The sequence below is a fragment of the Schistocerca cancellata genome, chromosome 2 (genome assembly GCF_023864275.1).
Source record: "Schistocerca cancellata isolate TAMUIC-IGC-003103 chromosome 2, iqSchCanc2.1, whole genome shotgun sequence".
Taxonomy (NCBI): Eukaryota; Metazoa; Arthropoda; class Insecta; order Orthoptera; family Acrididae; genus Schistocerca; species Schistocerca cancellata.
The window spans coordinates 42,300,290-42,324,737 of NC_064627.1; the positions used below are offsets into that span (position 1 = coordinate 42,300,290).

General features: G+C 44.4%; 1 protein-coding gene across 1 annotated transcript in view; it reads left to right on the forward strand.

The window, feature by feature from the left end:
* The window catches only part of LOC126143783 (dehydrogenase/reductase SDR family member 11-like), a 47,499-nt gene extending 25,164 nt beyond the window's left edge, over positions 1 to 22,335 (forward strand). The window contains exons 4-6 of the mRNA XM_049915448.1: positions 14,781 to 14,910; positions 17,507 to 17,653; positions 21,843 to 22,335. Coding sequence (XP_049771405.1) covers positions 14,781 to 14,910; positions 17,507 to 17,653; positions 21,843 to 21,884 — 319 coding nt within the window. The 3' untranslated portion in view covers positions 21,885 to 22,335. The remainder of the gene's footprint in view (positions 1 to 14,780; positions 14,911 to 17,506; positions 17,654 to 21,842) is intronic.
* Positions 22,336 to 24,448: the final 2,113 nt, after the last annotated feature.

Genomic DNA, 24,448 nt, shown 5'->3' on the forward strand with positions numbered 1-24,448 from the left:
ATGAGGAAGTATTGAATAGGACTGGGGAGAAGAGAAATTTGTGGCACAACTTGACTAGAAGAAGGGATCGGTTGGTAGGACATGTTCTGAGGCATCAAGGGATCACCAATTTATTATTGGAGGGCAGCGTGGAGGGTAAAAATCGTAGAGGGAGACCAAGAGATGAATACACTAAGCAGATTCAGAAGAATGTAGGCTGCAGTAGGAGTAGTTACTGGGAGATGAAGAAGCTTGCACAGGAGAGTAGCATGGAGAGCTGCATCAAACCAGTCTCAGGACTGAAGACCACAACAACAACAACAACCAATTAACAGTAATATCGGCATTTATGTGAGCAGAGGTGCCGCGGCACAGCGTCAGTATTGCCTCCTGAGCAAAAAAGTTAGATGACTACTGGTGTAAACGTATGCTGTTGGCACAACATCATTTCCATGAGGAAGCGTCATAAAGAAATTACTACCGAGTAGGCGTCACATGGGTTATGTCCCAACAGTGCAATTGGTTCACACATGTGCCGTCTAGTGCCTACACGGTTAACTTATGTTCAACATTGGGCTTTTCGTTGCGCCTCCGCTACGGTATTGTAGGATCTCAAAGGTTGGCGATTGGGCGCTGAATCAAAATATGCTACCTGACCGAAGGCTTACCATTTTTGTCGGCTTCTGCAGTCTGAGTACTGAAGTGAAACTGTTTAAGCTAGAGTACTTCTACATCTACATCTACATCTATACTCCGCGAGCCACCTTACGGTGTGTGGCGGAGGGTACTTATTGTACCACTATCTGATCCCCCCTTCCCTGTTCCATTCACGAATTGTGCGTGGGAAGAACGACTGCTTGTAAGTCTCCGTATTTGCTCTAATTTCTCGGATCTTTTCGTTGTGATCATTACGCGAGATATATGTGGGCGGTAGTAATATGTTGCCCATCTCTTCCCGGAATGTGCTCTCTCGTAATTTCGATAATAAACCTCTCCGTATTGCGTAACGCCTTTCTTGAAGTGTCCGCCACTGGAGCTTGTTCAGCATCTCCGTAACGCTCTCGCGCTGACTAAATGTCCCCATGACGAATCGCGCTGCTTTTCGCTGGATCATGTCTATCTCTTCTATTAATCCAACCTGGTAAGGGTCCCATACTGATGAGCAATACTCAAGAATCGGACGAACAAGCGTTTTGTAAGCTACTTCTTTCGTCGATGAGTCACATTTTCTTAGAATTCTTCCTATGAATCTCAACCTGGCGCCTGCTTTTCCCACTATTTGTTTTATGTGATCATTCCACTTCAGATCGCTCCGGATAGTAACTCCTAAGTATTTTACGGTCGTTACCGCTTCCAATGATTTACCACCTATGGCATAATCGTACTGGAATGGATTTCTGCCCCTATGTATGCGCATTATATTACATTTATCTACGTTTAGGGAAAGCTGCCAGCTGTCGCACCATGCATTAATCCTCTGCAGGTCTTCCTGGAGTACGTACGAGTCTTCTGATGTTGCTACTTTCTTGTAGACAACCGTGTCATCTGCAAATAGCCTCACGGAGCTACCGATGTTGTCAACTAAGTCATTTATGTATATTGTAAACAATAAAGGTCCTATCACGCTTCCTTGCGGTACTCCCGAAATTACCTCTACATCTGCAGATTTTGAACCGTTAAGAATGACATGTTGTGTTCTTTCTTCTAGGAAATCCTGAATCCAATCACAAACCTGGTCCGATATTCCGTAAGCTCGTATTTTTTTCATTAAACGTAAGTGCGGAACCGTATCAAATGCCTTCCTGAAGTCCAGGAATACGGCATCAATCTGCTCGCCAGTGTCTACGGCACTGTGAATTTCTTGGGCAAATAGGGCGAGCTGAGTTTCACATGATCTCTGTTTGCGGAATCCATGTTGGTTATGATGAAGGAGATTTGTATTATCTAAGAACGTCATAATACGAGAACACAAAACATGTTCCATTATTCTACAACAGATTGACGTAAGCGAAATAGGCCTATAATTATTCGCATCTGATTTATGACCCTTCTTGAAAATGGGAACGACCTGCGCTTTCTTCCAGTCGCTAGGTACTTTACGTTCTTCCAGCGATCTACGATAAATTGCTGATAGAAAGGGGGCAAGTTCTTTAGCATAATCACTGTAGAATCTTAAGGGTATCTCGTCTGGTCCGGATGCTTTTCCGCTACTAAGTGATAGCAGTTGTTTTTCAATTCCGATATCGTTTATTTCAATATTTTCCATTTTGGCGTCCGTGCGACGGCTGAAGTCAGGGACCGTGTTACGATTTTCCGCAGTGAAACAGTTTAGGAACACTGAATTCAGTATTTCTGCCTTTCTTCGGTCGTCCTCTGTTTCGGTGCCATCGTGGTCAACGAGTGACTGAATAGGGGATTTAGATCCGCTTACCGATTTTACATATGACCAAAACTTTTTAGGGTTCTTGTTTAGATTGTTTGCCAATGTTTTATGTTCGAATTCGTTGAATGCTTCTCTCATTGCTCTCTTTACGCTCTTTTTCGCTTCGTTCAGCTTTTCCTTATCAGCTATGATTCGACTACTCTTAAACCTATGATGAAGCTTTCTTTGTTTCCGTAGTACCTTTCGTACATGATTGTTATACCACGATGGATCTTTCCCCTCGCTTTGGACCTTAGTCGGTACGAACTTATCTAAGGCGTACTGGACGATGTTTCTGAATTTTTTCCATTTTTGTTCCACATCCTCTTCCTCAGAAATGAACGTTTGATGGTGGTCACTCAGATATTCTGCGATTTGTGCCCTGTCACTCTTGTTAAGCAAATATATTTTCCTTCCTTTCTTGGCATTTCTTATTACACTTGTAGTCATTGATGCAACCACTGACTTATGATCACTGATACCCTCTTCTACATTCACGGAGTCGAAAAGTTCCGGTCTATTTGTTGCTATGAGGTCTAAAACGTTAGCTTCACGAGTTGGTTCTCTAACTATCTGCTCGAAGTAATTCTCGGACAAGGCAGTCAGGATAATGTCACAAGAGTCTCTGTCCCTGGCTCCAGTTCTGATTGTGTGACTATCCCATTCTATACCTGGTAGATTGAAGTCTCCCCCTATTACAATAGTATGATCACGAAACTTCTTCACGACGTTCTGCAGGTTCTCTCTGAGGCGCTCAACTACTACGGTTGCTGATGCAGGTGGTCTATAGAAGCATCCGACTATCATATCTGACCCACCTTTGATACTTAGCTTAACCCAGATTATTTCACATTCGCATTCGCTAATAACTTCACTGGATATTATTGAATTCTTTACTGCTATAAATACTCCTCCACCATTGGCGTTTATCCTATCCTTGCGGTATATATTCCATTCTGTGTCTAGGATTTCGTTACTGTTCACTTCCGGTTTTAACCAACTTTCCGTTCCTAATACTATATGCGCACTATTTCCTTCAATAAGAGATACTAATTCAGGAACCTTGCCCTGGATACTCCTGCAGTTTACCAATATTACGTTAACTTTTCCTGTTTTTGGTCTCTGAGGACGGACGTTCTTTATCAACGATGATAATGTCCTCTCTGGTAAGCCGTCAGGTATTTTATCGTTTCGCCCAAGGGGGGGTCCCTCTAACCTAAAAAAACCCCGTGTGCACGCCACACGTACTCTGCTACCCTAGTAGCTGCTTCCGGTGTGTAGTGTTTGGAAGAATAATAAGTGAAATGGGAAACAAGTAGCACATACAGCAAACCAGTTCAACTCACTTTAACTCTCTATAAGGAAAGACTAAAATGAAAGTGCGTTATCTTATTTTGAAAAGTATTCAACAGATTTTGGTGTCAGTTATAGCAGACGTATCAGTACAGATGAGCTAGTTAACACATTAGCCGCTTTTAAACTGCTAAACTTGACTTCAGTGTTGTAACTAGTGCAAGGAATTGGAAACTAAAATTATAATTTGTGGTGTCACTGCCAGACACCACACTTGCTAGGTGGTAGCCTTTAAATCGGCCGCGGTCCGTTAGTATACGTCGGACCCGCGTGTCGCCACTATCAGTGATTGCAGACCGAGCGCCGCCACACGGCAGGTCCAGAGAGACTTCCTAGCACTCGCCCCAGTTGTACAGCTGACTTTGCTAGCGATGGTTCACTGCCTACTTACGTTCTCATTTGCCGAGACGATAGTTAGCATAGCCTTCAGCTACGTCATTTGCTACGACCTAGCAAGGCGCCATTACCAGTTACTATTGATGCTGTAATACATGTACCGTCAAGAGCGATGTTCACCATTTATGGATTAAAGTTAAGTATTCCACAGCTACGTCCTTTTTTGCTAGTCTAATTTCCTTGACCTGTTCCAGACCTCATGCCAGCTTGCGTGAGCTAAAACGCGTGCCTTTCGGCTTCCTCTCAAAACAGGGTTGGCTCTCTTGCCAATCCACAACATAATAAAAACGTAATTCTTGGAAAGGAAGATATTGGCAACACTAATTCACAAATATTTTCCTTTTATTTCCAATTAATAATTTAAGCACCACTAATAATTTATGTGGAGCGAATAAAATTTTATTTATTATACATCACACTAAGTCAGTGTGCAGTCGCCGACGTAAAAACTGAGACATAGATTTTTACTTCCACTCTTTTAAGAATGACACAGTCGAGTATTCATGTGCAATATTTTTCATCTGTTGTTGTTCTGCTCTTTAGTCCGGTCGGTGCATCTCTCCATGCTGGTCTAACCTGTGGAATCCTCCTCATTTATAATTATCGCAACTTACGTCCATTTGAACCTGCTTGCCGTATTTAAGCCTTAGTCTCGCTCTGTAGTTTCTACCCCCCCCCCCGCCCCCCCCCCTCCCACACGCACACATAATTACTTCCATTACCAAACTGACAATTCCGAGAAGCCTCAGGATATGTCCTACCAACTTATCCCTTCCTTTAGTCAAGTTATGCCTAAATTAAATTTTTTTTCTAGATTGATGATATAACTCATTTTTATTCGAACTGAACATCTAATATTCAGCCTTCTCCTGTAGCACCACATTCCACAATCTTCTATTGTCTCTTCTTTTCTCAACTGTCTATCGTCCGTGTTTTACTTCCATACAAGGCAACACACCAAACAAATACCGTCAGAAGAAACTTCCTAGCACTGAGGTTTATATTAGATATTAACTAATTTGTTTTTCGGAAATGCTTTTCTTGCTATTGCCAGTCTACATTTTATTTCTTTTGTACTTCTGCCTTCATCGGTTACTTTGCCGCTCAAAAACCAAAACTCATATTATTTTAAATATCTCTTACTCTAAATCTCTCAGCATCGTCTGATTTACTTCGACTGCCTTCCATTACCACTGTTTTTCCTTCATTAATGTTCATAATATAATCTCTTTTCAAGAAACTATCCAATCCGTTCAAACGCTCTTCCACGTCCTTAGCCGTCTCTGACAAAATGACTCTCATCAGCAAGTCGCAAAGTTTTTATTTCTTCTGTCTGAATATTCATTTCCTTCTCAAGTTTATCTTTGCTTACCCTCACAGCTTGCGCAGTATAAAAATTGAATATCATTGGGGACAGGCTACAAACCTGTCTCATTTGTTTCTCAACCACTACTTCCTCTTAATTTCCTTCGGCTCTTAAAACGGCAGTTTGATTTCTGTACATGTTGCGAACAACCTTTCGGCGCGTGTATTTTATCCCTGATACCTATAAAATTTCAATGAGTGTCGTCCAGTCAACACTGTCAAAACATTTCTTTAAACCTACAAGTGACTTAAAAGTAGGTAGGTTTGCCTTTCTTCAATCTTTCTTCTAGGAGAAGTTGTATGGTCACCACTGCCACGCACGTTTCTTTATTTCTCTGCAACACAAACTGATGTTCCCAAGGTCAGCCTCTACCTGTTTTCCATTCTTCTGTAGATAATTCATATCAATATTTTTGCAAGCATTAGTTATAATCTGCTAGTAGTATTCATACATGTCAACAAATCTGCCTTGCCGGCCGGTGTGGCCGAGCGATTCTAGGCGCTTCAGTCTGGAACCGCGCGACCGCTACGGTCGCAGGTTCTAATCCTGCCTCGGGCACGGATGTGTATGACGTCCTTAGGTTAGTTAGGTTTAAGTAGTTCTAAGTTCTAGGGGACTGATGACCTCCGATGTTAAGTCTCATGGTGCTCTGCCTTCTTTGGGATTGAAATTATTACATTCTTTCTGAATTCTGAGAGTACACTCCTGGAAATTGAAATAAGAACACCGTGAATTCATTGTCCCAGGAAGGGGAAACTTTATTGACACATTCCTGGGGTCAGATACATCACATGATCACACTGACAGAACCACAGGCACATAGACACAGGCAACAGAGCATGCACAATGTCGGCACTAGTACAGTGTATATCCACCTTTCGCAGCAATGCAGGCTGCTATTCTCCCATGGAGACGATCGTAGAGATGCTGGATGTAGTCCTGTGGAACGGCTTGCCATGCCATTTCCACCTGGCGCCTCAGTTGGACCAGCGTTCGTGCTGGACGTGCAGACCGCGTGAGACGACGCTTCATCCAGTCCCAAACATGCTCAATGGGGGACAGATCCGGAGATCTTGCTGGCCAGGGTAGTTGACTTACACCTTCTAGAGCACGTTGGGTGGCACGGGATACATGCGGACGTGCATTGTCCTGTTGGAACAGCAAGTTCCCTTGCCGGTCTAGGAATGGTAGAACGATGGGTTCGATGATGGTTTGGATGTACCGTGCACTATTCAGTGTCCCCTCGACGATCACCAGTGGTGTACGGCCAGTGTAGGAGATCGCTCCCCACACCATGATGCCGGGTGTTGGCCCTGTGTGCTTCGGTCGTATGCAGTCCTGATTGTGGCGCTCACCTGCACGGCGCCAAACACGCATACGACCATCATTGGCACCAGGGCAGAAGCGACTCTCATCGCTGAAGACGACACGTCTCCATTCGTCCCTCCATTCACGCCTGTCGCGACACCACTGGAGGCGGGCTGCACGATGTTGGGGAGTGAGCGGAAGACGGCCTAACGGTGTGCGGGACCGTAGCCCAGCTTCATGGAGACGGTTGCGAATGGTCCTCGCCGATACCCCAGGAGCAACAGTGTCCCTAATTTGCTGGGAAGTGGCGGTGCGGTCCCCTACGGCACTGCGTAGGATCCTACGGTCTTGGCGTGCATCCGTGCGTCGCTGCGGTCCGGTCCCAGGTCGACGGGCACGTGCACCTTCCGCCGACCACTGGCGACAACATCGATGTACTGTGGAGACCTCACGCCCCACGTGTTGAGCAATTCGGCGGCACGTCCACCCGGCCTCCCGCATGCCCACTATACGCCCTCGCTCAAAGTCCGTCAACTGCACATACGGTTCACGTCCACGCTGTCGCGGCATGCTACCAGTGTTAAAGACTGCGATGGAGCTCCGTATGCCACGGCAAACTGGCTGACACTGACGGCGGCGGTGCACAAATGCTGCGCAGCTAGCGCCATTCGACGGCCAACACCGCGGTTCCTGGTGTGTCCGCTGTGCCGTGCGTGTGATCATTGCTTGTACAGGCCTCTCGCAGTGTCCGGAGCAAGTATGGTGGGTCTGACACACCGGTGTCAATGTGTTCTTTTTTCCATTTCCAGGAGTGTATTTTGTCTGCGTCGTATATCTCTCACACGTAGCAGAATAGCTTTGCCATGGCTAGCTCTCCCAGGAATCTTAGTAATTCCAAGAGAACGTCAGCTTCTCCAATGGCCTTGTTCCCACTGACGTCTTACAGTGCTCCGTCAGATCCATTTCGCAGTGTTATGTCTCCCACCTCATCTTCATCTACTGCATCTTACCTTCTGTAATACTGTCATCAAGTTCATTTTTCTTGTAGAGATGCTATATAGAGCGGTTCAGCTGCTCCTACCCATGGGTTTTCGGCAAACCGAAACATCTCAAATACCACGTGCATGACTTTCATATTCTCACTCATTATGCGCAGACTAATAGTTTTTCAGGATAAATGAGCAGGGCCTTATTGTAGGAAATTTAATGTTGTTAAATTTTATACTGCGATACGTTTATGCTGTATGTCGTGGTATTCAAATTATTCGAGAAAAACCTACAAATGCGATCTTCAAATGAGTTTTTCTTTAATAGCTCGAAAACTCTTGCCTCCAGTGGAAATGTATCCAGTACAAAATTTGACGACATTGAATTTCCCACAAAACAGATCCTATTCATTATATCTGTGCGACTTATAGTTTGTGCACAGTGAGCGAGAGAGTATGAAAATCTCGCATATGGTTTTTGAAGGCAGCGCATACAACGTATTGGTAGGGGCAACTGAATCACCGATGTGTATATTTCTTCCACCTTCTGCCTTTCAGCTTTCCTTTCTTTGCACAGCACTGGCTTGCTATTTGAACTCTTGATGTTCTCACATAGTTGCCTCCTCTTTGTCCAACAGTCTCTCTAATTTTCTCATAGGCAGGACCTACCTTTCCTTTAGTTATGTACACTTCTGCAGCCCTATTCTTGAAATTTATGCACCTTCTGAAAATCTCAAGTTTTAGACGTATGTAACCTCTTTCGGCTGCCACATTTGCTTCATTTTTTCTATTTGCTCCTTTCATCACTTAAATTTAATATATGCTCCATTATATAAGGATTTGTACTCGTTCTTCTCATTTTACATCTGCCATTATATGCTGCCTTTACTATTCCATCTCTTAAAGCTGTCTATTCGTTTTCTACTTGACAAGCTCTTGTTTGTTTGAGCTTCTGAAGGTGTATTGTCTATTTTTGGTCTTTTGCAATGTTTGGTATGCTCTGTTATAATTATGTTACGTTAAAATATTTTCAGTGCTACCCAGTGCGTGTACATATTTCACTTTCTTGTGCTGTATGTGCGCAGGTACTTGTCTTAGCGCTGCTAATTGCGTTTTGTAGATATTAAGACTTTTATTATTATGCTCAGTTTTCTGTATAGTCAACTGTGGTACACCTTGGTATACACTACATGTAGCCAAAATGAAATAAAGTAACTTCTCAAATACGTGCGACTGTTTGGCGATCGGCCCTGTGAAATAAAAATTATTAATGCGGCTGTTTATTAAATGCAGCTTAAATTCCAAGGAATAGCACAAAGTAAAAAATGATAGAGAAACGAAAAAATCAAACCAGAATATTGGAGGAATAGTGCCATTAATATATATTAGCAGCGCATGTATTGTTACGAACAAACAGTCAATAAAACAAAATGTCGTATGACTAGGGCCTCCCGTCGGGTAGACCGGCCGCCGGGTGCAAGTCTTTCGATTTGACGCCACTTCGGCGACTAGCGCGTCGATGGGGATGAAATGCAACACGGAACACCCAGTCCCTGAGCGGAGAAAATCTCCGACCCAGCCGGGAATCGAACACGGGCCCTTAGGATTGACATTCTGCCACGTTGACCACTATTTTTTAAAAAAAAATCTTATTTTGATCGTTTTCGTTCGTTTCATCTGTTCGGCGCGGATGTCGCAAGACACCCGTTTCAGTCCGTTGTTGATCCATTAACTCAGTTTTTTTATTACAGAGGGTAGCTAACCCTCTGACCGAACACGCTGAGCTACCGTGCCGGCGGGGATGAAACGATGATGATTAGGACAACACAATACCCAGTCCCTGAGCGGAGAAAATCTCCGACCCAACCGTGAATCGAAACCGGGCCCTTAGGATTGACAGTCTGTCACGCTGACCACTCAGCTACCGGGGGCGGACAAACAGTTAATGAAAATGCGGGTGTTGTGTGGGGATTACGGTGTGAAACAGCGTCTGGGAGCTCACCTGTACTCGCAGGTTCTGCGACAGCATGTAGACAACGGCCTCCGCCACGTCTTCCGACTCCAGGCAGGGATTCTTGTCGTAGTGGTCCGCAGGAACTCCAGGAAAGTTTTTGGCGAACTCAGTTCTCACAGATCCTGGAGAAACTTCCTGTGGTGAGCAGCAGAGAAAAAAACAGTGAGTTTATTACTTGGAATTTTATCCATTAAATGCACAGAATATTTCCATGATAAGAGTGCAAGAATTATGTTGAGTCGTACAAAAAATTTAAGATAAGGAACTCATTCCAAGATTCCGAATGGTTAAAGGCATCTCTTCTCAATTACCGAGCACTGGATATGAATGTGTGAAAACAAAAACTGAAAAAATGTCGATAAGTGGTGGGATCATCTGTGACTCCTTAAAAAGAGTTAGCTTCAATTACAACAAATTTTCAACGCAGATGTTCGGCTTTAATCAAATGGACATGGCAGACTTACTATCTCACAAAAAAAATATGGCCAACAAATTGAATCTGATACTAGATTTTGTCGTTTTTAAGGCCGTTTCCTACGAAACCGATTTTCATTTGCTCGATTGTTTCTTTTATCATAAATTGCTGAACAACACTGCCTCCCCTTCCTTTACTACCTTTTTCCCGTCTCTCAAGACTATCATCTGTCTAAACAAATACTCACGTATTATCCCCGTGTAAAAATAATCTATGTCATGTTGATGTTAATTTGTACGCTGGAGTTGCATATACACTCCTGGAAATTGAAATAAGAACACCGTGAATTCATTGTCCCAGGAAGGGGAAACTTTATTGACACATTCCTGGGGTCAGATACATCACATGATCACACTGACAGAACCACAGGCACATAGACACAGGCAACAGAGCATGCACAATGTCGGCACTAGTACAGTGTATATCCACCTTTCGCAGCAATGCAGGCTGCTATTCTCCCATGGAGACGATCGTAGAGATGCTGGATGTATTCCTGTGGAACGGCTTGCCATGCCATTTCCACCTGGCGCCTCAGTTGGACCAGCGTTCGTGCTGGACGTGCAGACCGCGTGAGACGACGCTTCATCCAATCCCAAACATGCTCAATGGGGGACAGATCCGCAGATCTTGCTGGCCAGGGTAGTTGACTTACACCTTCTAGAGCACGTTAGGTGGCACGGGATACATGCGGACGTGCATTGTCCTGTTGGAACAGCAAGTTCCCTTGCCGGTCTAGGAATGGTAGAACGATGGGTTCGATGACGGTTTGGATGTACCGTGCACTATTCAGTGTCCCCTCGACGATCACCAGTGGTGTACGGCCAGTGTAGGAGATCGCTCCCCACACCATGATGCCGGGTGTTGGCCCTGTGTGCCTCGGTCGTATGCAGTCCTGATTGTGGCGCTCACCTGCACGGTGCCAAACACGCATACGACCATCATTGGCACCAAGGCAGAAGCGACTCTCATCGATGAAGACGACACGTCTCCATTCGTCCCTTCATTCACGCCTGTCGCGACACCACTGGAGGCGGGCTGCACGATGTTGGGGCGTGAGCGGAAGACGGCCTAACGGTGTGCGGGACCGTAGCCCAGCTTCATGGAGACGGTTGCGAATGGTCCTCGCCGATACCCCAGGAGCAACAGTGTCCCTAATTTGCTGGGAAGTGGCGGTGCGGTCCCCTACGGCACTGCGTAGGATCCTACGGTCTTGGCGTGCATCCGTGCGTCGCTGCGGTCCGGTCCCAGGTCGACGGGCACGTGCACCTTCCGCCGACCACTGGCGATAACATCGATGTACTGTGGAGACCTCACGCCCCACGTGTTGAGCAATTCGGTGGTACGTCCACCCGGCGTCCCGCATGCCCACTATACGCCCTCGCTCAAAGTCCGTCAACTGCACATACGGTTCACGTCCACGCTGTCGCGGCATGCTACCAGTGTTAAAGACTGCGATGGAGCTCCGTATGCCACGGCAAACTGGCTGACACTGACGGCGGCGGTGCACAAATGCTGCGCAGCTAGCGCCATTCGACGGCCAACACCGCGGTTCCTGGTGTGTCCGCTGTGCCGTGCGTGTGATCATTGCTTGTACAGCCCTCTCGCAGTGTCCGGAGCAAGTATGGTGGGTCTGACACACCGGTGTCAATGTGTTCTTTTTTCCATTTCCAGGAGTGTATATCGCACGTTGTATGCTGGGCAGACTGGTACAACAGGATAGGCGGTGAACTGTGGCGGAACTAAAATCAGACGGCGGTCAGAGTACATGTGTGTCTGAACACATAGTATACGAACACTCCTAATGTTGGGCCTTCACAGCCGAGGACCCATGCACGTGTCGATGTTAACACCGAGACATCGACAACTACGACTGAGATGGGCAAGTGAGTATCGGCATTGGACGTTGGCGCAGTGGTAGAGCATTGTATGTTCTGATGAATCCCAATACCTTCTTCATGCGCCGATCGAAGGGCGCGAATCCGTCCCCTTCCAGGGGAACACCTCCTTCACACGTGCACAAGCAAATGGCGCCTTCATTATTTCTCTGGGGAACGTTAACGTGTGTTTTCCATGGGTCCAGTGGAGCTCGTGTAAGGCACCATGATGGCCACGCATATCGTACACTGGTTGCAGACCACGTACATTCCTTCACGACGTTGGTGTTTCCTGACGGAAGTGGCATTTATCAGCAAGATAATGCACCATGTCACAAGGCCAGGTGTGTGACGGAATAGTTCGAGGAATTCAGTGGGTATTTCCAATTGATGTGCTGATATCCCATTCGCCATATCTGGACGCGGTCGAACACATCTGGGATGTGATTGAACGTGCCATCAGAGCTCATCGCCCTCCTCCAAGGAACTTAGGATAATTTGGTGGTTTGTGTGAGAAAATGTGGGTCCAGCTTCCTGCAGAGACCTACCAAGGCCCCGTTGCTTCCATGCCACGATGCGTTGGCGCTGTTATTCGTGCGAAAGGCGGACGTTCCGTCTATTACGTGGGTGGTAATAATGTTCTGGTTGAAGGAAGAAACAGTGACACTCATCCACTAGAGCTAAAGCCCATGAAAGTCACTTGGTTTCTTCCTTGCCCCCAACGCACACTTGGGAGTATGGGATCCAGTTCTTTATTGCGATTGTTTCTTTCTGTAGTTCCAATCAAGCACACTTTGTTTTTTATTTCTTCATAATCTTCTGCTACACTCTCGCGTTTTCGCAGTAAGGAACCTTTCGATATCAGAAATATGAAGCTTTTATGAGTACTTGTAACCTCCCCCTCACTTATCGACCTTAATGACAGTGAAAAATGAAACCGCGTGTACCTAATGGGAATTTTGGAAAAGCAATCATCACCGAAGTTAACCTGTCGGTAAAGAGGGAGGAAAGGGTTACATCTGAATGAAAGGAAAAATGCTAATGAAACTGGTGGAAATTAATTTTGCAAAGGGGTAAAGTTAATAAAGAAAGTAAATGTGCGGCCGTTACGTTAACAGTTAACTAGCGGTAATTAGATATTTGAGATTTGGGGGAAATTACGGTCGCCAGTCCTAAGGACAATTACTATAGTAACTGAAAAAGAAAGATTATTACACATATAATTAGCACTAGAAGCGTGGCAACTGAAGGTTGACAAGTGTAGTGTGAAAACTGAAAGTTTGTCAGGAGTAATAAATTTCGCTATACTCTGACTTAATTTAGCAAAAGAATTAATAAAACAGGAAAATCGAGAGTTAATTTAGTGACTGAAGTTGATAGTGAGCTTTCTTTCTGAAGCACATCGAAATTCAGTAAAATACGGTTAGTCTTGGACTACCTCAACAATCATTTCAAAAGCTACTTGAATCTACGCAATTTAGAAATAAGAGATTTAACTTTGAACTTGAATTAAATGATTCTGAACAATTAACAATAGTAAAATTTAGTACGTACCAAGCTGAGCTGCAGTCACAGGTAAGCTAAAATACGGTAACAAAACTCGCACTCTTAATTTGTGCTTGTGTAATCTAAATATTGTAGCCAGCTATGAATACCTTAACTGAACTTTGAAATGAAAGCAATGAAATCGAATTAGCTATATTACTTTAATGCTGGCGTTTGAATTTCAACGACACTCGGTTTCATTTCGGAAAAGGAAGGGACTCTGCTTGGTAATGCAATTGGGACAATGAGCAACAACCGTTCATGCTAAGTTGCTGTAATTATAGTGACGAAAATGGAACAGTTTGAAAAGCTGAGGTCTGCCATACAGTTCTAAAACTTTACGTGCGTCCAGTCTTCCTTGTCGGTTGATTGAAGGTTTGAAGCCGTCGGTCGAGGAGGTGGCGACAGTCACTCATTGTCGGCCGTCGCTGTTGCAGAAGCTGGATGTTGGCGCGCCTTCTTCTCGACACGGTCACCAGACGAAACGGGCTCTTGATGTGCGCCAGCTAATGCTTCCCGTCCGCGACACCGTGTCAGAAACTATCATAGCAAGTCGAGCGCAATTACATTCTGCCAAACCCCGAAAGCGCGGCAACTCGCGGGAGCTTAACACCACGCACCTGCTCCACTCGCTACTCCAGCCAGACTCCCTCTCAGCCCGCGCTCCACGCGGCGAGTTAACACTACCAAAGATCCTACACACTTTGATTCTTCACACGACCTATCGATGTAATCGTTCGATAGCAGTTTTCCCTAGGCAAGACCCAGCGTAAAAATACAAATAATATTTACGAGACAAACCAATTATACGTCGACATAAATGCATAAATATATATATACAAATAGTAAAACAATTACAATATACGAAGACACAGACATGTCATATATTCGGGTAACAAAAATAAGGAAAACAAATTTATAGTATAATAGATGGAAATAGGAGGATATGCATTTCCGGTGTTACATACTGCTTACTAGCTTTGAAAATGTAGCCTACTTCAGAAATCTAGTCTTGTTGTCTGTTGTAAGACATGCCTCTTACGTGAAACACTTTGTTCACAGCATAGCGGCGCACGTGCCACCGCTAGTCCCCGTCATTTCGATGTACGCAGCGAGCAAGCACGCCGTCAAGGTGCTGCTGGAGGGACTCCGGAAGGACCTGGTCGCCAGGAAGAGCAAGATCCGCGTTGGAGTAAGTTTTCAGTCCCAAACTAATGGTAGGGTTTGGTCGTCGTATTTGCGGACGAGGTATTTGTTCATTACACTGTAGAAACATAGTTAATGTCGCTGCAGAATTCTTTTAAGGTAGTAGTCCCTACGACAAATAAAACCCATAAGGTGGCCATTACGTTAAGGCCCTTTCCAAACTTATGAATATTCTTCGCACGGTCTTGCTTTAGTAATCTAATGGTATTCGATTGTAGCACGGACCCTCCAAATATTTTTTTCCTTAAACTCAAAAGGACTGAGGAGGGGACACACATACAACGTATCCTCTTGGTCTCGTAGAGGAAGATGTCGAATAATCCGGAATGGTGCAGAAAGGAAGGTAAACTAGCAGCATTCAAGACATTAAAACTACACATTGGAATATGATGAAATAATCTTGTTATAATCACAGATAAAGTAGTTCAACGTTCGGGTCCAGAGACTAAATCTGTTAGGGACGACATGCCAGCGCTTGCTAAAACTGGAGCTGAACCTATGATCAGGTGACAGTGGAAATTACGGTTAGTATGCAGTGCTCAGTTTATTCATCTGGAACTAAATTACACTCCTGGAAATGGAAAAAAGAACACATTGACACCGGTGTGTCAGACCCACCATACTTGCTCCGGACACTGCGAGAGGGCTGTACAAGCAATGATCACACGCACGGCACAGCGGACACACCAGGAACCGCGGTGTTGGTCGTCGAATGGCGCTAGCTGCGCAGCATTTGTGCACCGCCGCCGTCAGTGTCAGCCAGTTTGCCGTGGCATACGGAGCTCCATCGCAGTCTTTAACACTGGTAGCATGCCGCGACAGCGTGGACGTGAACCGTATGTGCAGTTGACGGACTTTGAGCGAGGGCGTATAGTGGGCATGCGGGAGGCCGGGTGGACGTACCGCCGAATCGCTCAACACGTGGGGCGTGAGGTCTCCACAGTACATCGATGTTGTCGCCAGTGGTCGGCGGAAGGTGCACGAGCCCGTCGACCTGGGACCGGACCGCAGCGACGCACGGATGCACGCCAAGACCGGAGGATCCTACGCAGTGCCGTAGGGGACCGCACCGCCACTTCCCAGCAAATTAAGGACACTGTTGCTCCTGGGGTATCGGCGAGGACTATTCGCAACCGTCTCCATGAAGCTGGGCTACGGTCCCGCACACCGTTAGGCCGTCTTCCGCTCACGCCCCAACATCGTGCAGCCCGCCTCCAGTGGTGTCGCGACAGGCGTGAATGGAGGGACGAATGGAGACGTGTCGTCTTCAGTGATGAGAGTCGCTTCTGCCTTGGTGCCAATAATGGTCGTATGCGTGTTTGGCGCCGTGCAGGTGAGCGCCACAATCAGGACTGCATACGACCGAGGCACACAGAGCCAACACCCGGTATCATGGTGTGGGGAGCGATCTCCTACACTGGCCGTACACCACTGGTGATCGTCGAGGGAACACTGAATAGTGCACGGTACATCCAAACCGTCATCGAACCCATCGTTCTACCATTCCTAGATCGGTAAGGGAACTTGCTGTTCCAACAGGACAATGCACGTCCGCATGTATCCCGTGCCACCCAACGTGCTCTAGAAGGTGTAAGTCAACTACCCTGGCCAGCAAGATCTCCGGATCTGTCCCCCATTGAGCATGTTTGGGACTGGATGAAGCGTCGTCTCCCGCGGTCTGCACGTCCAGCACGAACGCTGGTCCAACTGAGGCGCCAGGTGGAAATGGCATGGCAAGCCGTTCCACAGGACTACATCCAGCATCTCTACGATCGTCTCCATGGGAGAATAGCAGCCTGCATTGCTGCGAAAGGTGGATATACACTGTACTAGTGCCGACATTGTGCATGCTCTGTTGCCTGTGTCTATGTGCCTGTGGTTCTGTCAGTGTGATCATGTGATGTATCTGACCCCAGGAATGTGTCAATAAAGTTTCCCCTTCCTGGGACAATGAATTCACGGTGTTCTTATTTCAATTTCCAGGAGTGTATATGCAACTCCAGCGTACAAATTAACATCAACATGACATAGATTATTTTTACACGGGGATAATACGTGAGTATTTGTTTAGACAGATGATAGTCTTGAGAGACGGGAAAAAGGTAGTAAAGGAAGGGGAGGCAGTGTTGTTCAGCAATTTATGATAAAAGAAACAATCGAGCAAATGAAAATCGGTTTCGTAGGAAACGGCCTTAAAAACGACAAAATCTAGTATCAGATTCAATTTGTTGGCCATATTTTTTTTGTGAGATAGTAAGTCTGCCATGTCCATTTGATTAAAGCCGAACATCTGCGTTGAAAATTTGTTGTAATTGAAGCTAACTCTTTTTAAGGAGTCACAGATGATCCCACCACTTATCGACATTTTTTCAGTTTTTGTTTTCACACATTCATATCCAGTGCTCGGTAATTGAGAAGAGATGCCTTTAACCATTCGGAATCTTGGAATGAGTTCCTTATCTTAAATTTTTTGTACGACTCAACATAATTCTTGCACTCTTATCATGGAAATATTCTGTGCATTTAATGGATAAAATTCCAAGTAATAAACTCACTGTTTTTTTCTCTGCTGCTCACCACAGGAAGTTTCTCCAGGATCTGTGAGAACTGAGTTCGCCAAAAACTTTCCTGGAGTTCCTGCGGACCACTACGACAAGAATCCCTGCCTGGAGTCGGAAGACGTGGCGGAGGCCGTTGTCTACATGCTGTCGCAGAACCTGCGAGTACAGGTGAGCTCCCAGACGCTGTTTCACACCGTAATCCCCACACAACACCCGCATTTTCATTAACTGTTTGTCCGCCCCCGGTAGCTGAGTGGTCAGCGTGACAGACTGTCAATCCTAAGGGCCCGGTTTCGATTCACGGTTGGGTCGGAGATTTTCTCCGCTCAGGGACTGGGTATTGTGTTGTCCTAATCATCATCGTTTCATCCCCGCCGGCACGGTAGCTCAGCGTGTTCGGTCAGAGGGTTAGCTACCCTCTGTAATAAAAAAACTGAGTTAATGGATCAACAACGGACTGAAACGGGTGTCTTGCGACATCCGCGCCGAACAGATGAAACGAACGAAAACGATCAAAATAAGATTTTTTTTTAAAAAATAGTGGTCAACGTGGCAGAATGTCAATCCTAAGGGCCCGTGTTCGATTCCCGGCTGGGTCGGAGATTTTCTCCGCTCAGGGACTGGGTGTTCCGTGTTGCATTTCATCCCCATCGACGCGCTAGTCGCCGAAGTGGCGTCAAATCGAAAGACTTGCACCCGGCGGCCGGTCTACCCGACGGGAGGCCCTAGTCATACGACATTTTGTTTTATTGACTGTTTGTTCGTAACAATACATGCGCTGCTAATATATATTAATGGCACTATTCCTCCAATATTCTGGTTTGATTTTTTCGTTTCTCTATCATTTTTTACTTTGTGCTATTCCTTGGAATTTAAGCTGCATTTAATAAACAGCCGCATTAATAATTTTTATTTCACAGGGCCGATCGCCAAACAGTCGCACGTATTTGAGAAGTTACTTTATTTCATTTTGGCTACATGTAGTGTATACCAAGGTGTACCACAGTTGACTATACAGAAAACTGAGCATAATAATAAAAGTCTTAATATCTACAAAACGCAATTAGCAGCGACGTAATCTATGAAGTACACAATACTGTGCATATCTATCCCTATGTGTTATTACCACTGGTGATATATCATAATTAGTTGTCATAACATCAAAAATGCAACCACACGCAAAACCCAATGGCAAACGACGTATTAACTGAATAATGGTATGCAAAGAACACGCGAGGAATACTCACAATTTATCTCGAGAGCATATAAAATACATCACATCAAAAGAAAAGGATAAGACTTGACGTGCCGTACATCAATTAATAGGCGGACAAAAATAAGAGTGGAACAAACAAGAACCTCAAACCCATCTTAACTAAGAGGTCTCCTCCAAAATCTCACCTGACATTGTTATACTATTTTCCTGGGAATATAAGGCATCGTACTATCGACCTTATCTGTAAGACGACGAACCCGTCCAAATAAGAACCCACACATAGCAAGCTATTTCGCGTATGTAGTGTGGGAATGGAACAAACTAAAAGTAAGGTAAGGGTGGTGTGAAGACCAACAAATCACCGAAATATAAGCCCACTAATTAAGGACCATACTATCGTAAAAAGAGGGGGCAACAATTGTGATCGAAAAATTAAGTTGTTAAATTACTTCGCCGGCCTGTGTGGCCGTGCGGTTCTAGGCGCTTCAGTCTGGAACAGCGCGACCGCTACGGTCGCAGGTTCGAATCCTGCCTCGGGCATGAATGTGTGTGATGTCCTTTTGTTAGTTAGTTTTAAGTAGTTCTAAGTTCTAGGGGACTGATGTTAAGTCCCATAGTGCTCAGAGCCATTTGAACCATATTTTGTTAAATGACTTCATTCTAAAAATCAATGGTAGAGTGGAACACTACTAAATCAAAATCTTGCAAATTATGGGGAAAACCAAGGCGATAAACCAAACAATGTATGGGCACAAGCCTAAGTATGCCATGAGGCTCGAGCCACGCAGTAAAACTTGTGACCCACAACATTGCACATAAACTCAAGACTCGCAGCTATCATCAGGTCGACATCAAACCAAAACCCATATACACGGTAAAATGCACGTATATGGTAAGCACAACATTCCCCACAAGGAGTGTGGTGAAGTTACGGTCACAAAGCTAGAACAATGCTAAACCAATCCAACAGTGCTCATGAGATACAGCAAAGAGGCACCTGGGGAATACGTCAGTTTGAGTCTAAACATGTAAACGGTTGTAAGGGGTATGAAGACGAATTGATTACAACAAATCACACCATAAGGAAACAGCAACAACCTCACTCTCAAAAATATCAAGAAGACTTCACTATCATCAGGAAAATCCCCTCATAAATGCGTACAAGTTCACAAAAGACGAACACGTGGTCAATAATAAAAACCTACAATGTACCAATAGTATGCAGCGTTACAAAGCGAGATACAGAGAGTTGAAAAACAATCAAAATCTGTGAGATAAACCACTACTCATAATCCAGGTACCTACCGTAGGCCACAACCAGCCAAATTAATGCGTCACCGTAAACGTATAAGCACAAATGTACTAAGAATCGAAGACAAAAGGTTACAGATAGAGAAACGCGTAGAAAATCGGAAACATTATAGTCAAAGACATAAAATCTTGCGTTAATAAAGAAGTACTCAAATATATGTAAACCAAGATAACACCTATAAGCTAAAGAAAACAAAAAAAAATAAAAATAAAAATACTAAAATGAAACTCGTTTAACTGGCACATAGTTTCCATACAATCAAGACCCCCCCCCCCCAAACAAAAATCAGTGTAAAAATTGACCTAAATATGCGGTGTGACAAATTAATCGTGGGTTAATCTAGCCAAACGAAATCGGTAGTAAAGACAGAAAACGCCCCAAGGGAATCCCATAATATAATATGTAGCTAAAAAACTACATACCCCGCTCACAGGTAAATAGTAGTACAGGTAAATATGCTACAAAGCATAGTAGCGGCAAATACGAGTCGTCAAGAAAAAATAAGTGATGGAAGTCCGACCTGTGACAGCAAGCCATGTATTCCCAACCAAAATAGGCAAAAGCGCCGCTCCCTCTCAAAAGTTAAATCAGTCTCTCCAATCTATTACATGAAAAGTACATAAACAAAAAAAGTACCGTCAGTGGTAGGCATAGCCAGCCGACAAAACTGTCATGGGAAGGACTAATGACTGTAATTAAAGAAATTAAGTAATGCATTTACCAATAAATATAAAAAGCCATGCGAAAAACCTACTAGAATATCAGGTGCTTTTCAAAACAGGATTACCTATGTTTCTAACCAACCCATACTATACTGGCCCAAGTATACAATTAAAGAAACGATGTAGTACCCCACCATTACCGAAATCGAATCATCAAAAATAAACGATCATCAATGTGTGGCAAAACCTACGGTTTATACAAAAAAATGTAAAGAAGGACCAATAAGAACTAACTTAAATACCTCAACTGTCACACAAACGCATTTAGCAAAAGCTAAAACAGCTGTTGTCATCAAGTGACACTTCCATATGAATTCATTCCCTTGAGGAGAAGTGTAAGACCGTAATATAAGTACTATACGCCACATAATTTACGATGAAACCAACGGGGAAACTGTATCAGTAAAAATATAGTAACCACTCCACAAAAGAACATATAACATACCACTTCAAAAGCAATCATCTCTATTCCCATAAATGTACGATCGTCAAATAAGTAAGGCATCCCGACTTCAGTACAATCGACGAGTGGCGGAATATAGGTCCAAAGTTAAAAAAAATAACTACTCTACACAGTTGGTCATAACATCAACTGCCACAGAGCAAGAAATTACTCACCATATGCACATCAAGTATTGACGCTCTGATGTATCGACATTGGCTTAATGGAACTATCAGTGTCTGAACATCATGAATTCTAAAACGAAAACACAAACAGTCAAACCTAAACTATCAAATCAAGATGAACATCGAACCCTTACATGCTAAATGCCAACATAACGTTATTCGAGTGCTTTCTTCGAAGACTTGACAATAACTGAGCTCACCTGCAGTGCGGGATGGTACTACGGAGCCTAAGGATGAATGATAACTGTCGGTGGCATAGTTCGGTACACCGTATCACCATGGAAACGCGTAGGTTACGCTCAAAATCCGGTTATGGCTATGTATCCAAACCATCTGAACGACTTCCAAGAGGTAGTAATTGTAACACATTTCTGTAAAGGAGGGGACACGTTCTACTTTTCTTTCCTTGTTCACCCTTTCTTGAAGTTATTTCCACAGTAAGCAATGTGTTAACAACAAATATTTTTTTCTTTGTTTCAGGTTCATGACATCATTGTCTACCCAAACGGTAGCAGATACTGAAGTCGTCACCGTTCCTGTATTACATTAATTTATACTAAATAAATGTCTAATAATCAGTATTTTATTCATATTGTGAATAGTAACTATCACACAAGACAAAGTTCTTGCTCTCTGGACTTTTTAAATTAATGTGCCACACCATACTTACACCTCATACCGCATTTGGAAATGAAATCACATCAATCTCGTAACAAGAAGCTGCATCCAGTTTCTTCGTTTTACCATCATAAGAAACAAAACAGATTACTCATTTTTGTAACCTCACACAAAACAAATAAAAGAACCCCGTCTTTTTAGCTGTTTAAAGAGAACTACAGCTACTTCATTCATGCACAAAAATGATTAACAATTCTTCAAGATACAGAAATTGAAACATTACTGGATTTAAAAATCTCAAAATAGAGACATGTGTAGTGGAAATTGCATTCTGAGCCTTCTAATGGATATTTATTGTCTATACGCTTCGTTTATGATGTGAGTGGTGTACAAATACAATCATATTATGCAAACAGAGTGTAGTGTTTGAGATTTTACCACATGAAATTTGACTGTTCACTTTTCGGTTCAAGTCCTGAGGTACTTCTTACCGCCCTTACGGTGGTTCATAAAGGAGAGAATCTAGCGGTTTTTGTCATGACAATCATTTGTCTCGGATTACTAAATCACTCGATCAAACAGAAATCGTCAGAGTACTTCGACATACGGTGACCAATATTTAGCGTTGGTTCAAATGAGTGTGAAATCTTATGGGACTTAACTGCTAAGGTCATCAGTCCCTAAGCTTACACACTACTTAACCTAAATTATCCTATGGACAAACACACACACCCATGCCCGAGGGAGGACTCGAACCTCCGCCAGGATCAGCCGCACAGTTCATGACTGCAGCGCCTAAGACCGCTCGGCTAATCCCGCGCGATTTAGCGTTCGAATGGCCAGTGTTCACCTTTGCCTCCGACTGTGGCCAGTGTTCCATAGAGAATTTTGAAGAACGACAACGAACACATCTCCTGTTTGTCCATCCTGTTTTTACCGTTACGTTGATTTTTGATCTGCGTTGGTAGCAAAGAAAGTTCACAGCAGTACATCCATGATGTCAAGAAGGGACAGCCCAACATAAAGTTCGCTTCGGCAATGGAGAGGGAAAGGATAATGCCGTTCTTACAGCCACTGGTTAATCGGAATGTAAATTTTCGGCTTGGTCACATGGTGATTCATAAGCCAACCTACCTGGACCGATATCTCAACTAGTAAAGTTTCCATCATACTGCCCACAAGAAAGCTGTGCAGGGGCCCCCGATACATTGAGCTGAAACTATGTGAAACGAGATGTACACCATGTGATCAAAGTATCCGGACTCCCCCAAAACCATACCTTTCTCATATTAGGTGCATTGCGCTGCAACCTACTGCCAGGTACTCCACATCAGCGACCTCAGTAGTCATTATACATCGCCAGAGAGCAGAATGGGGCGCTCCGCGGAACTCACGGACTTCGAACGGGGTCAGGTGATTGGGTGTCACTTGTGTATGCGAGATTTCCACATTCCTAAACATCCCTGGGTCCACTGTTTCCGATGTGACAGTGAAGTGGAAACGTGAAGGGACACGTACAGCACAAAAGCGTACAGGCCGACCTCGTCTGTTGACTGACAGAGGCCGCCGACAGTTGAAGATGATCGTAATGTGTAATAGGCAGACATCTATCCAGACCATCACACAGGAATTCCAAACTGCATCAGGATCCACTGCAAGTACTATGAAAATCAGGAGGGAGGTGAGAAAACTTTGATTTCATGGTCGAGCGGCTGCTCATAAGCCACACATTACGCCGGTAAATGGTAAACGACGCCTCGCTTAGTGTAAGGAGCGTAAACATTGCACAATTGAACAGTGGGAAAATTTTGTGTGAAGTGACGAATCACGGTAAAGACTGTGGCGATCCGATGGCAGGGTGTCAGTATGGCGAATGCTCGGTGAACGTCATCTGCCAGCGTGTGTAGTGCCAACAGTAAAATTCGGAGGCGGTGGTGTTATGGTGTGGTCGTGTTTTTCATGGAGGGGGCTTGCACCAGTTGTTGTTTTGCGTGGTACCATCACAGCACGGCGCTAGATTGATGTTTTAAGCACCTTCTTGCTTCCCACTGTTGGAGAGCAATTCGGGGATCTGTCAGCAAGGCTAAGGGGGGGTCAACACCGTATTGAATTCCAGCATTACCGATGGAGGGCGCCACGAACTTGTAAGTCATTTTCAGCCAGGTGTCCGGATACTTCAGATCACATAGTGTATCTCGGAGCTGAAATGATCCATTTGACCTCTGTGTTTAGTCAAAATGGTATCGGAAAATTTCCGAGAAAAGTGGAAATTCGAGCATTTTTGCTTTCAGCAGCTTTTTTTATTTACTTCTTTTATCCATATTTATAATGGCCCAGTTTAGCCTTTGAGTGTGATGTACTTGCGTTACATTAAAGACGTTTTATACCTTGGGAAGCCTTAACTCTCAAAATTCTGAGCGCCCATTCTTCACTAACAATAAAGAGTTTTTTTAATATGTTTTCTTTGC